Below are 15,000 nucleotides of genomic sequence, written 5' to 3' on the forward strand. Positions count from 1 at the left end.
TTTCACTTCTTGCTAATGAGCTGCACATGAAAAGTGCTGACTGCTGTATGCAGACATTCAATGTTGCAATAATGAAACCATTTAATTAATAGAGGATTCTCAAAAGAATGTCTTGATTCATTAACCGATTTCCCCATTGCAGCATGTGAATGCTACATACTACGGTGCAACACAATTCTGGTGGTATCTTCACCAGCCTTAAGCAATTATAACAGGAAAGAGATTGGCAACCTTAATCATAGCTCTGACACCATTGATTCAATATATAGTGATGTTTGAACATCATTATACATATTTAGATTACAAATAAAACAAACGTACAGAAACATTTCAAACTTAACCTGGCCCTCAAAATTGATAAATGCTTGGGCATTAGCTGAAGTTGACTGGTGGATTATCCACTAGTTTGAAGAGAGCCGTGAATGAATCTGTAGCAATAATAATGTAAGGCAGACAGCCCAGTAGCTCATCTCATCTGTATAATAAGATAAAGACTAGCAGCCTCTACTCTGTGTGGGGGAAAAAAAGTGAACATCTTATTTTTAGAACTGGATTTTAACCTTTTTTGTAACAAAATGATTTTGTTGTTTCTACCACTACATTCTCTTATCATTTTAAGGGCATGTAAGACCTTCCTATTCCCTACTGGTTTATTCCATATTCTTTGAACCGAATTGATAATCTTGGGCATTAATATTTCAATACTACTCGGTCAATAAAACTGTAGCTTTCCCCACGCTAAGAGTCGATTCTACATTCTCGCTTTTCACTTTTCTTTCTCACAGAGTCCATGTGCAGCTATCTCATTTATTAACCCGTTAGTAAATCAACCAAGTAGTGTAGACTTTACGTTGGTAGACATTAATATAGAAGTGGGAATACATTTTCTTATGTCTACCAGGAAAAAAATCTATCTGCCCACTTACGATTTATGTGGGCAATATTTGACCAAGATCTCGTTTGGTTCATCTAACTTGAGTCAAGAATCCGTTCTTAAGCTTTATTATTTTATACCACTTCACCCTGACCACTTTTTTTTTTGGTGATAGGATTGCGATTTGTGAATGAAGGCAAGATCTTTGATATATTAATGTTTGACAATTGTTTTTTAGTGACGTTGTGTTTAACCTTACATATTCAGAATGATTGAACTGTATATTGCATATGGATGGTAATTGTGCACATTAAATATCCAGGGTTCTAGTCTCGAATAGCCACTCTTGCAGGAATGAGTATAATAACCTAATTAAACAATATATTATAGAAGCATTCTTAGTCCCTCCACCTTAGAACAGAAATCAAACTCTGATAAGGAAACAAAACATCTAGGAATGTGACAGTTATTTGGATTGCTTTGTAACTAAAATCAGCAGTATCATTTCACGTGCATGTGTTTTCTTAGCCAGACCACTTGAGATTCATCCATCCATCTTAATAGCAATTACTTTGACAAAAAAGTAAGCAGAGGCCTTAGTAAATGATAATATACTATTAGCAGTTTTGCAACATGTAAGATCCTATAGGCAAGACCCTGGACATCTAAATCTTCTTTGAACGACTCTGTCTTCCAAATATTTATTGTTTAAAGGTTTATAAATCATACTGAGAACCATGTGATGTTTTTATTGGAAAAAAACAAACAAACAAAACTAATAAAAAAATAGCTCCACGCTTCCAACATAGCGAGTCTTATTTCCTGTATGTTCACTTCCTGTTTTTGTCACAAATTATATACAAGTGTTGCAGCCTTCAACATTCTGAGTCTCCTCCCCAGTTTGTCCTCTTCCTGTTCTGGTCACATGGTATCAGTAGGAGCTACAGTCTTCAATACTTAAGGACTGCGCTTGTAATTTCTCCACTTCCTAGACTATGAGCTGTTTGATCAACCCCTCCCACCCTTTTGTTCTTAAATGTTTATAATTTACCAATATGTTTGTTTACCATTGTCCTGTCCTCCCCTACAGTAACATCTGCTCTATAACTGCCACTAACCAAGCTCTCTCCCCTACATCCATTCACCCATCTGTTCATTTTATTGATGGAGCAGAAGTTAGAACCTATTTCTATTCACCTTTAAATTACCACCTTTAAATTGTCCCTTTGTTGAGATTTCCAGCCTTTCTTTGTTCAGTAACGCTTTTTACCTAGCCCACCAATCTTGCTTAACTCCAATCAAGCTATACCTGTTATTATTTTCCCCTCCTTCTCCGTGTGTGAGTCTCAATGCGCAGAATGTCCAACATATTTAATCAACAAATATTTTCAATGAAATATTTCATGTATATTGATCTCCACTGCGCTAAACATTAGTACGCCATTACCATCCCCTGTCCAGAGGTTATCGAAACATCAGTTTACACAGTATTGCTGCAGCACAGGCTTTCTGTCATTTACCCGGTTTATTAATTTAATCTGCCACCAGGAATGGTCTAATTCAGACACAGCAAACGGCTCTTGAACATTTCCTCTATTGCCCTCCCTTGCTTGACTGGGAATGTACTGGCCGCGCATTTTAGGAGTTGCAGCTGCGTCTCTAGTTATAGACAACTTTGGCTAGGTTTAAGTGACGGACAATGATTTCTGACAAGGATAAAAATTTAATAACAAAGTTGTGTTAATTATAAAATGTTTGATGTCAAAATGATTATATCTTTGACTTGGCCAGCCGTAAGTTGCCGCTCTTGATGAAAAGCTGATACGACCTTTCGTTACATAAAGACGTGAGGTAAGAAAAATCAGCGTGTCACATAAAATGCATCACATCAGCTTTTCTCTGACAGACCAAATGCATTCCTTATGTAATTGATAATGGCCTTTGCCAATTATTTCACACATTACAATACACAGAGGCCCCTTTTACAGGTTTTGCAGTGCTGTAATTAGCTATGCTAATATCTCGTTTATTGGCCCTAATATTGCTCAACACCTTTTGCCATCCTTAAACCCAGTGGAGCCCCATGGCCTGTCAGAATAGCTGGTTATTGAGAAAGATAGCTTTAATCAAACATAATTGCAGTTAATTTTTCTCTCCTGCTCTCTGTTGCCAGCATCTAATGCCACGGACCTCTTGATATTCCATTAAATTACAATTAAACAGCCTCCTTTGTTTCTGATTGTCCTCAACAACACCACAAAGTTCTGTAGCTATTTAAAAGAGAGCTGTTTGGTAGTAATTGCTTCCTTGCTCACAAAGGGCCAATTTATACGATACCCATGTAGAATTTAAACAGCTCATAATCTAATGGATATTACACAGGAGTCTAGCACTACAATTAAAATGATTTTCATCAGATAGAGAAGATCTGGTTAATCAGCTTCATAAAAGTAAATATAAATGAACTAATTCATAGCTTAAATACACAGAAATTGAATGGAGTCTGAAATGGCTTGGTGTCAGTTGTAGTCACCTAAAGACTCCAAACATATTACAATGGACATTTCAGGAATGTTAATACGGCAGCCCAGCCAGTATAGGTACATATATGTCTTTTTACGTTGAGTAAAGGGTGTCAAATGCATCTGGAGAGAACAAGAAGAATCGCTCAAATCTATGCATTTATAGCAAACAAAATATATATATATAGTAGAGAAAGGGTGCACTGTCAGGTATTTACAATGTGTTTAGTTCAAATTAATTAATTACATCCCCCCCAAAAAAATCAATGATCAACGTTTCGACCCATTACGGTCTTTTTCAAGATCATTTGTGCAATGCAAGTTATGACAATATATAGGAAAACTGTAAAGTAACTAATCGATACTGTGCTCTCAGCCACAAACCCGGTAAGAAACCCGGACGGGCGAGAAGAATCATGTGACTAACGTGATGACGTGGTGTAACTGCCTATAACGTGTAGTTGCTAGGAAATAAGTAAACATTATTGCAAACCAATCACCTCAACTAAAGTTTCACATGAAGGAACATGGAGGAAAGTGTATAGATAAAAAGAGGATAGTCCAAGTACTGTAGTGAAGGTGTGATTATAACTAATAGTGTTAATGAGTGTGGATTACAAATAAGTGAAACTGACAAAACAAATGTGAAGTGTAACAATGAAAAAAGGCTAAAGTCTTCATGGCAAATAAAGAAATAAGTAAATATCCATATAATTAGATGCAATTGCATTTTCAATTAAACAAATAAACGCATGTCACACCAAGTCATCAAGTTAGTCACATGATTACTATGCACACTTTCGGCTTTTGTAACCGGGTCGGTGGCTAAGAGCACGGTATTGGAAAGTCACTCTACATTTTTCCTATATGTTATTACAATTGGCATTGAACAAATGATCTTAAAAAAGACTCGAATGGGTCGAAATGTCAATTGTTGATACTTTTGGAATTGACTCATTTGTATTAAACACATTGTAAAGTTGCACCTGTGAGATGGAAAGGAGAGTGCAGAGCCATTGGTCTGTCTGTCTATCTATCTATCTATCTATCTATCTATCTATCTATCTGTCTGTCTGTCTGTCTATCGATCTATCTATCTATCATTGTTTGGTATAAATTCATAGTTTTGAATTCATAGATTTGAACTTAGGCCAAAATCGGCAAGCTGACAGTGCTCTACATTTTGTAACGTTTCTGGTGATGAACTTGTCAGAGCCAACTACAACTCACGCTTTAGTAAGTAAGTCCCTTTACATGCATTGGTGCAAGTAAAATTAACATTAGTGGCTAAGTATAAGAAGTGGTAGATTTTCACGATTTGTCTTTCGTTGGCTGTCTAGTGTGTACTAATGTAGAACTGCATCACACAACTCAACAGGTATTACTGTTTCTACTAACTTTTAAAACGTCACCAAGATGTTCAGTTCTGTTCCCGCTATGCATTTTTTTTTTTTATAAGTGGCTAAGTCTTGAAATAGTTACAGACATCTTTACATGCACACATCTTATAGTTTGCCTTGAGTACTTTCTGTTCATATTTGAACTGGTTAGAGTAGTTAACAAAATGATTCCTCAACTGTTTTGGGGCTAGATTGCATACAAAAATGCTTTGAGGGAACATTGTTCCTAAGAGTGCTATCTCATACCAATGAGAAGATGTCAAAGGTCGGTTGTTTTAACAATGTTTACAGTTTTCCCGACATTCTTATACACTTATGAAAGCCTAGTGTTAGCTAGTATTCTATTTTCTTTAACACTCTGTCAACTATCTGTGTAGCCCCTGCGATTCCATTTGGTATCCAAAGTGTTAATTGTATACTCATTAACACTCTACAACATCTCCATAGCATCAGTCTTCCACCGAGTCGCAGAGACAAGTAAATAAAACACATATTTCAAGCTTGATTTACTCGACCTACTGTGAAAGATTATGACTCTTTAGGGAAATATAGACAGGGTCAGGGAATTAGTGTACATAATGGTCATTTTGATAATGGGCCAACAGATGCAAGTAGAAAAAACAGTGTACACAATTAGGCATAATGCACTAATGACAGGTTAGAATTTGTTTCGCCTCCTTCGCAATTGAGCAGCAAATCCATGTTTAGAAGTAATAAAGAGTTTATTGGTGATAAAGCCAAAGATTTTCTGACACCGGAAAGATTTTTCCCTTCATAACAAGAGCATTAAATCCTTTGTGTATCAGGGTCTGGGAAAGAGATATGTAAAAGTGGTTGTCAGATATTTCCTAAGAAAAAGCCAATTAAAGGGTAATAGAGCAAAGGATGAGAATTACCATTTGACTTGAAACAAGTGAATCTTCGACTCCTGTCTCATGCTCCAACAGCAAAATTACTACTCAATGAATAACCTTATATTAAACAGATGCTACATTTAACTATCTCACTCCTGGTTTGACAGAGGTGTGTTGCCGTGTGTTGTCACTTTAGCAATCAGTGGATTCGATTTTTTTTTTTTGCATTTTGTAGGCATGGGTTTAAAGTGCCAATTTCTCTGTTTTGATCTGAGATATGTTATAGTACAGAATTATATGAAATACAATGCAAACCTCAACATTCTCAAACTGAAATATATCTCAGATTAGAATTATGATGTGATTTCCCTTTAAATACAAAAACTTCACTCACAGTCATTCAAAGCTGCACAAGAATATGCACTGGACTCTAGGTATACAGTTTTCCACTCCACCAGTAAATGTATCAAATATCTGCATGTGGCTGTATTGCCACATACAGTATTTACATCTTTTGTGCAGTTTTAATTTATTTGTTTGTATTGTACTTCACTGCGTTATACACACACCCACATTATTCTTTAAGATAACATTTTTCAGGTTCTTTACACATTATTTTTTATTTTATTTTAAAAGCGCTCATAACATTTATTTAATCGGAAAACTACAGTACTTGATACATGCATAAAGCAAGGGCTTAAGAACGGACACATTTGCAGATGAACTGCTTTTACCGGCTTCTCTGAGACATGACATTTGTTCTGAAGATTAGCTAGGTTGTAATGTGTGGCATAATTGCACTGTGCGGATGTCCCAGTAGTGAAATCCTAATTGCTTGACAGGACTATAACTTTGCGGCGAGCTCTCACCTTGTTAGGTCCTTTTCTGATGCAGTTCAAATGAAATGTGGCCGCAGGTGTGCTTAATTTACCTCTCAACAGAACGTGTTGAGTTTAATTGCACTGTAGTAGTTAGGAGAAATTGGTGGGTGGAATATCAAGTGGTTTACTGTGTGCTGGTGGCATATGGGTGTTCAGAGGCATTGTGAAAGAATTAGGTAGCACAGCTAAAGGGCATATGCTTAATTTCCAAACAATATATCTAAGAGAAAGCTATTGTGTTTTTTTAATTATTATTATTATTTTTTAAAATTAAGCTTGATATTTATAAAATGTTTTATGTCTGTGAACAACTAGAGCTTACTGATTATTTAACATTTTGCCAATTTAAGGTAAAAAGAGCGATGAATCGCGTGTATTTAAAGCGCGTAAACTGGATATACGATAGCGATGTCATCAGAATTCAGAACTTTAAAGCAAGAACATTTGGTAGAAAAATAGTCTGTATCAAATTCATGTGGAATTTAAAGAATATCCATGCAAATATTTATTATAAGTGTAGCAAAATAGAAAAAAAAAGCCAGAATAATTATTTCAAAAGAATGTTTCTAATCACCTGTACAGTTAGGGAAGGATTATTTGTGAAGGCGAAGAGGATATGTCGGCTTTTAATCATTGCTCACTCTTCTTTAGTTGTGTGTTTAACCATTTCAACGCCATTGGGGTCACTGTTCTCACCTACGTAGCAGAGAAAGTTAAACAATCAATGTGACTGTTGCATCCCAACCAAAAGTTAGAACTAAAACAAGCTTTATTTGATTAAATATAATTCCATTACTCCTTTCATTCAAAAACCTCGTATTAGGCAACCAACAATTTTGTTTTGTTTGTTTTTGCTGTATATACCTGTGATCTGTTCAAACGTGTTAGTAAATACATCAACCTAAGTATAGGAATAGGCTATTTGGAATATATTTGGAATATATTTTGAAGGCCTCATACGAGATATATGGAATTGTGGTACATCTTAATGCTGAAAAACTGGATAGAATTTTCTTTTCCCAGTTAAACACCCAGAGAGAGTGGTGGAAGGTCAGTCAACATATTGCACAAACTAAGTGTAACTTATATAGTAGTGGAAAAGTGCTGAAAAAGGTTTCTAACCTTTGATCATATTAGTTATGGGAACTTTATGAAACTAGTGATGAACATGTCCTCTTGATGCTAACAAAAAAAAATATATAGTGGTGTAATTTTTAAAACAATATTTTAGTTATCTGTACAAAAAATGCCAGTAAATGACATAAAAACAAGCAGGTGACATAAGAAGGTCATCAAAACTTTCCATTTTTAAATTCAACAACTCATGAGCATTGATTGGCAAAATCGTCTAATCTTTTATGAATTAAGGCGGGTATTATACAGCCAGGAAACTTGTGTATTATGTTGTTTTTTGGTTATTTTGCATTTTTCATATTCTTCGTATGAAACTATCTGAGATATTCAAAGATTAACCTATTTTTTCCCTTCACCTCTCCTTACTGTTTACAACTATATATTTATGGCGTATTAAAGGCTGTCCTTTCTATTTCTTTCTTTCCGTAGATTCTTCCTAAAGTTTTTCCTCAAGTGTAATCAGAACTGCCTGAAGAATGCAGGAAATCCAAGGGATATGCGGAGATTCCAGGTACTCTGAGCAAGACGACCTGGTGTTATGATTCGAATTAAATAAGAACCTTTCAGTCAAATGCAATGTATGGAATTAAATGGAATGTTGGCAGTGTTGACAGTCGTAATATATACCAGTAATTCATATGTGAGCTTGATGGCCTCAGATATGGTAATCCATATATCTTTAGCATCAATATGGTGTACTGATTTAGGATGGTTTGTAGTGAGAGCAATGATTTATTGACTCATCAACTTGATTGACACACAAAATTTGAAGCAGTGTACTACTAATCAGTTTTGTTTTGATTTTCACTGTTGGAACATGTGGTTCCTGTAGATACCTAGTAACATAATAGTGTGAAAAAAATACGAAAAAATTCTAGGCTCTCTTCGAGTTGAATTGTTCCTTTCTTCATTGCAATTGTGGTCAGAAACAAATCTGATGCTCTCCGAGAGATTTCTATCTATGGGCCAAGTCAACACCACCCTGATGAGTCTCATTGAATTTGAAATGGCTGTCTACAGTTAGGCCTTGTTTCATTAGACTGCTTCCATTGTTTTGGGTAATGTACCAATTTGTATGCATAAAGGAACTCACCAATTAAGGAAAAAATACTATATATATATATATATATATATATATATATATATATATATATATATTATTAGAATGGTTACTTAACCTGTTTAGAATGATAAACCCCCTTTTTAAAATTTATTTTTCTGATTAAAATTACTATTAAAATGAGCCTTATTCTAGTGCAGGTAAAAACTTCTCATGGAAGTTCAATCCTGCTCCAATGAAGTCATAAAGCTTGATGACTTTTGTCCAATCAGATGCTACTTCTAAAAAAAAGCATCAAAAACCACACATGGATATGCTAAACCAGTGCTTTTTATTGAGAAGCATTCAACTCAATACTTCTCATAGAGAAGCATTTGATGCACACAGTGACAACATCAGCATACTTTGCATGTTGACACCGTAAGTCAAATATATTTAATCATTGAATATATGTTTGTTGGAAGCCCCCAGCGGTTTCCTGTCTGAGAGCTACAAGAAAAAATAATTAATAAATATAAACAGAGCCATTATCAGAAAGTGCATTGTTTTCATTTGCAAGGCTATAGAGGCGGTATTAATAATCACCGCATTAGAATGAAATAATTTGGTGCTTAGAACGTACCTTTAAATTAGCAGTCCAATGCTAGGGGAACTTAGAGAATTAAAGAGTGGTCATTCTATTTTGTGCTTATTTTATAATTGCATAGCATTCTGAGAATGTTTAGGGACTACGACAATTCCAAGATGCTATTTGATGCTGTTTATAGAACTGTTTTTATAATTTGCTTTATGATAATGCACAAGTTAGATATCAATCATTTTTAGAATTTATTTATGAATTGGAAGTTTTTTTCCTTACGTTGTCCTATTGCCACAGCCTTACTATTCCGAAGCTTTAATTTTACACTTGAGAATTCATCTATAAATTAAGGTAGCTCTACAATGCTTTTCTTCAATATAGTTTTTTTGGCTTGGCAATAGTTAATTTAGATCCAAACTAATGATTTAAACCATTAAAACTATACTTAAAATAGCAGCCAGTTGCAAATGCACCAAGAGATATGTGGGTAGGAAATGTATATATTGACACTGATGCCACATGTACAAATTTGCATATTTTGCAAGGCATCCTGGGAGAAAGAGTCAATCAGAACTGATGTGTAAAAGGCAGTTTATTATTTAAAAAAAAAATTGTATAATATAATATATGCAGATGTTACACATTAGTAGATATACGATTATATTGCTTGTTTGTAGAAATGAGAAGATAAAATGTTAGGATTTTCAGTTTATTTGAAAACCAGAGCTGTGCTTCCAGGTTCTATTACACCCTAAATAAATATATATAAATTAGCGGAACCTACTGAACACTCCAGTCGAGCTTCCATTTCACATGGATCTCAGCTTCAAGTGCCATTGGTAATATTGATCCATGCGAGCGGAGCAGTAAGGTCAAGCTTGGAATGACTTGAAGTATCCTCTTTGTCTTACTGATGGCTGAGAGAGGCATCACTCACAAACGATTCTGTGGTCAGCAGTGGAACTGCTAGTTAGCAAAAAAATGACTTTAGCTTTTTTTCAGTCCATCTTCTCACCTCTAGAAGCTTTTTAAAGATCTTTACATTATGCAAACCGAAGAAAACAAAGATATGTTCACTTGGCTTTTGCAGAGGCAACAAGCAGGAATGAGTTAATGCGGAAAATAAATGTCTTTTTTTTTTTTATTTGGCTGAACTGTTATTTTCCCTTGGTGACTGACCTATATATAAATTGACACAGCAAAGACAGTCATGTTTTCTTCCTGCCTTTTTCTGTCTGTTTCATATGGTGTAGAATAGGAACGAAAATGGGATGTGCACTTTAGTACGGCAAAGGGCCTACTTTATTCTATGTGAAATCCGCTCTTGAAATAGCTGCATGAGCGCGTACTGACCTTTGTTAAATTTTGATTACTGCTTTTAGGAGTTTTTTATTATTTAATATATATTATGTAATAACTTTTCAAAGAAACACATTTTTTTCTTTGTTTTCCTTGTTTCTTAAACAATTTCCATTCTCAATTATTTATACATAATTCTAAGATATCTGTAACTAATTTAGGCTTCATTCATTAGTGAACCTTAAAAACAAAAAACAAAAAAAAACAACACAAAAACAAACAAAAAATGAAAAACCAAGTATCAAATGTATTACTTTTTGACGTGAACCTTGTTCGTGAAAGAAAACGCACAAATACAAAAAAGAATTCCCTAGTATCAATTTTAAATTAAACTGGTTACACCCTGCTGAATGTCAGTCAGACAACCCTGATATTACTTCCTGGTATGCTCAGCACAGTGGAGTTAAACTCAAGAGTCAGGCAACTGCCCAGAGCATAAACGTCCCATTGAGCTGCATTGGTAAGTTTGTGATTAACAGCTACAGAAAGTCTGGGCTGGGGAAGAAGGAGTGGGCTTGGAAAGTTTTTGAGGTCTGCATCTTTGCATTCAGTTTTTAATATACACTCAATAAAAAAATGCATAATTTAAATGCATGCGTGTTTTCATTGGGGTATATTTAATAAACAGTATTTATTTTTATTTATTTTTATTTTATTTGGAAGTGGAATGTCCCTTTAAGATCAGCGCCCATCTTTCACTCTACCTTTTCACAAGGTGAATGATATATATATATATATATATATATATATATATATATATTGGCATCTTGTCTACTGGACTAATACGGCTAATCCAATCTACACTATATATATAAATATAAAATATATTAAGCAATAAGTATTTAATAGGTTGAAAATGTAAGCGGCAGTCATTTAGTTGAATTATAATGGTTGCACAAAGCATACTGCGAATGCTGTTGAAGGGATACTCTGTGCATGGCGGAAGGAGTCTTTGGGATAAACTCTTTCCAGACCAAATGCCTGCCTACTCTGAGGCTACCAATAACAGGCTGCTAGTCCTAGACTAAGCTTCCCCTTTGCTGACAGCCTATCATTGTCCAAACATTCTCATTATCTCAGCTTCAACAGCAGATGGGCTAGGTTTTGGGTGATGTGAGATCCATGTTTGTTGTCAAACCGTTCAAAATGAGACAACAAACTGTAGCTGTTACGATGCTTAGATACCTCTATTGAGCTTTATATCTACTACAATGTACTGTGTTGCACTACTTTTTTGACACTCTAAGAGGTGAAACTGTACTACTCTATGCTTCATTGGAATCATGCATCAAATTATTAACTAATTTCAAATAATCTGAAATCTAACCTATAACAAACTGTCCAAAAATGCTGAATTCATACTAGCTTTGTTACACAAACTTGTGAGACATCCTACCTAGAACCATGGCAACATGGAGTCTTCTGAAAGTGAAATTTCCTTTCAAGAACTCTAATTTCTCATTTGGTCCATGATAAAGTTTAATTTCCAGAATAAATTCACTAATATACCGAAGGTGTTATTGGTTAACAAGGTAGTATATTAGTAAGTGTGCCTGTGTCTACTTTTTACTTTCCTCTTAAAAAAATAGCAGCTGGAGTTTAAGGAATCCCTATCAATCATTTCTTCTATGGCCCTACTCTGAACCTGGGGACAAGAATAGAAGTCTTTCACTCAAATATAAAGGAGGAAATTCCATTGACATACCAGGGTCAATCACCATCCAAATGAACTTGAGAATGGATACTTTTCATGCCCCGAAAACACTTTCACTATTCATTTTAAATTCAAGCTTTTCATATGTAAAAGTGCAGTGATTTTTTTTTTGGTAAATGTAATCATAGAATTGACTGATGTGTAACTGTAATAAAATGCTTTCCATTTTAATTTTTTTAAATGTATTTTTTATTTTTAGATAAAATATTTACATTTTTATTTATTTTATTTTTCTAGCAACTTTTGTTTGCTTTTTTTTTGGTAAAAGTAATTAAGTTATTTTTTTTATATACAAATGTGCTTTGCGTTTGCAAGCGCAGATGTCAGGTCTCAAACATAATTTGTAATGTTAATGATAACAAAGTAAAGTAGCACATTGGGACCTCTGCTTATGTTTTCATAAGAGTAACAATGAAAATGAACTCTGCAGAAATATTTAAAGAACTCTTTAAAAAAAAATAAAAGCAGTAGCCAAATGTAGCCAAGAAAGCACAAGTCTAGTGTAACTAGATAGAAAGGTAGTTTTGTTGGTCAAAGCACCAACTACAGTGCTTGTCTGATTCATAGCATGGTCAATTCAGTAATTTATCAATGGCAGTCCTTGATTTAACATTTTTGTGTAGGTGTTTCAAATGATCACAATCTATTAGAAAAGTATTTCAAATGATTTATCTACACAAATTCATATAGACTGTCATGGGGATTTTTGCAGATAAATAATTTTTGCAGATAAATAATTCACAAATATTAAATCGAGGCCCAAGTTTAACTCCTAGTATATATCAAAGCTTTTTGAGACTCGTTGGATCGAAAAATGTACTATATATGTATATCAAACAAATATATTCAAGTTAACACATGTATATTTTGTTGTTTTTTTCAGGTTGTTGTATCAACAACAGTCAATGTGGACGGCCATGTCCTGGCTGTCTCAGACAACATGTTTGTACATAACAACTCCAAACACGGAAGGCGTGCACGTCGTCTTGACCCGTCAGAAGGTACGGCCCCTTCTTATCTGGAAAATGGTAGGCACACATTTACATGTCCTTTTTTATTTGCAATGCTTTTTTTTTACATCATACCTTATTTTCTATACATGATTACATCAATATAATTTTTTCACTCATGTTTCACTAACCAAGGAACCTATGGACGATGGTACCAAGTTTTAGCATTCTGAAGATTCCAGCGTACTGCTAACGTTCATTTTTATTTTACTTTCAGTCAAAAGCTTTTACTTCACAATCATATTGCTGCAAAGAGAAATCTTCATTTCAACCCTCCTCCCCCTCTCTTTTGTTATTTTATTCGCCTTTAGCTTTTTCTTGCAGTTTTATATAATTTTATATTATTTTTGCTGCTCACGGGCATGAAGCAAGAGGTACATGCTAAACTTATGTGTGCATTTTGAAATAGTTGCTAAAACATATGACCAAATCTCTAAAGAATTTAATATGAGGTCAGTTTCCTGTCACTGGACCATAATATCACAGATGGGGGCGTTTGGTATGACAAATGCTAGAGAACGTATTTTTCGTGCAGGGATTTAGAGTAATTTATAGAGTTTAATTTCTAATACTATTAATCATTGTAATTTTAAATAATAATATAAAGATTGCTAAGCCGCTCTGATTTAATTATGGGTTCTTTAAATATTCCGACTGTGCGTGAATAAGTGAAATCTGGTAACAATGTATTCTGTCTGTAAGACCAGTAGAATTCCACAATATTCACACACAAAAAAAGCCTGCCAAAACATCTACGATTATTCAATGTAATGTGATTCAGATATCAAAATCAGAGCACAATTTATAATCTGCTGTGCTGAGCAGAAATAAACTAATTTGTTTTTGTGCAATAATGACTAAGGTAAAAGAACAAAAATATAATAATTAGAGGTTGCCCTGAGCACAGGAGTCATTATAACCCATGACGTATTGTTTATCTCTTTCATATGCACTGAAGATAGGTGGATGTTTTGCCTAGCAACCAACACTAATGAGGATCACAATTAAGAAGGTTGAATCCTCTCCCCTAGTTGCATTCTTCCCTAGAGAGATAGAACTGGCAACATTATAGGTTCAAGAAAGCAGGCTGAACCCTGTGGTGCTAGATTTTGGTAGAGGTCCAAACTCAGCCTCTTCTAATGAGCTATTATGATCTTAGCAAAACACAAGTATTTATTTTTGTAAGCTGCATAAAAAACGATCTGACTCTAAGCAGAAATGTATCGCTTTTGTAAAATAAAGAATATTAAATCCAACATTACGTAGGTATTGCATACGTTGCACAAATTGCTTTGCTCCTGCAAGACAGCAAATGGATATTTTGTATTGTGCTGATGCTGTAAAGATCTACAAATCATTGTGAACAAAGCAAAAACAGTGGTTTGTTTGATGCAAAACTACGAAAACAATCTGGAAACATTTTCAGTAGAAGGTTTTATGGCATTATTAATACCAGGAACATATGTTAATTTTATTTTCAACATGTGAAACTGGTTTATCTAAAGCCGTGTTGTCATGAACAATCTCATTGCCATGTAACTACAGGAGTTGCGTCCCCAAAATTTACGAAAAATAAAATGCATTTTTTTTTTAAACATTTGTTCTTGGAAAA

The 15,000-nt window shown here is 34.5% G+C and overlaps 1 protein-coding gene across 12 annotated transcripts in view; it reads left to right on the forward strand.

Annotated features, from left to right (window-relative positions):
• EBF3 (EBF transcription factor 3) overlaps positions 1–15,000 on the forward strand; it is a 132,922-nt gene that overhangs the window by 77,493 nt on the left and 40,429 nt on the right. For 8 of the 12 annotated variants that reach the window (XM_063434765.1, XM_063434762.1, XM_063434767.1 and 5 more), the window contains exons 7-8: positions 8,095–8,176; positions 13,262–13,406. In XM_063434765.1, coding sequence (XP_063290835.1) covers positions 8,095–8,176; positions 13,262–13,406 — 227 coding nt within the window. The remainder of the gene's footprint in view (positions 1–8,094; positions 8,177–13,261; positions 13,407–15,000) is intronic. The other 4 variants (XM_063434763.1, XM_063434769.1, XM_063434766.1 and 1 more) reach the window with 1 other exon arrangement.

The sequence above is a fragment of the Pelobates fuscus genome, chromosome 10, assembly GCF_036172605.1.
Source record: "Pelobates fuscus isolate aPelFus1 chromosome 10, aPelFus1.pri, whole genome shotgun sequence".
In the NCBI taxonomy this organism is placed as follows: domain Eukaryota; kingdom Metazoa; phylum Chordata; class Amphibia; order Anura; family Pelobatidae; genus Pelobates; species Pelobates fuscus.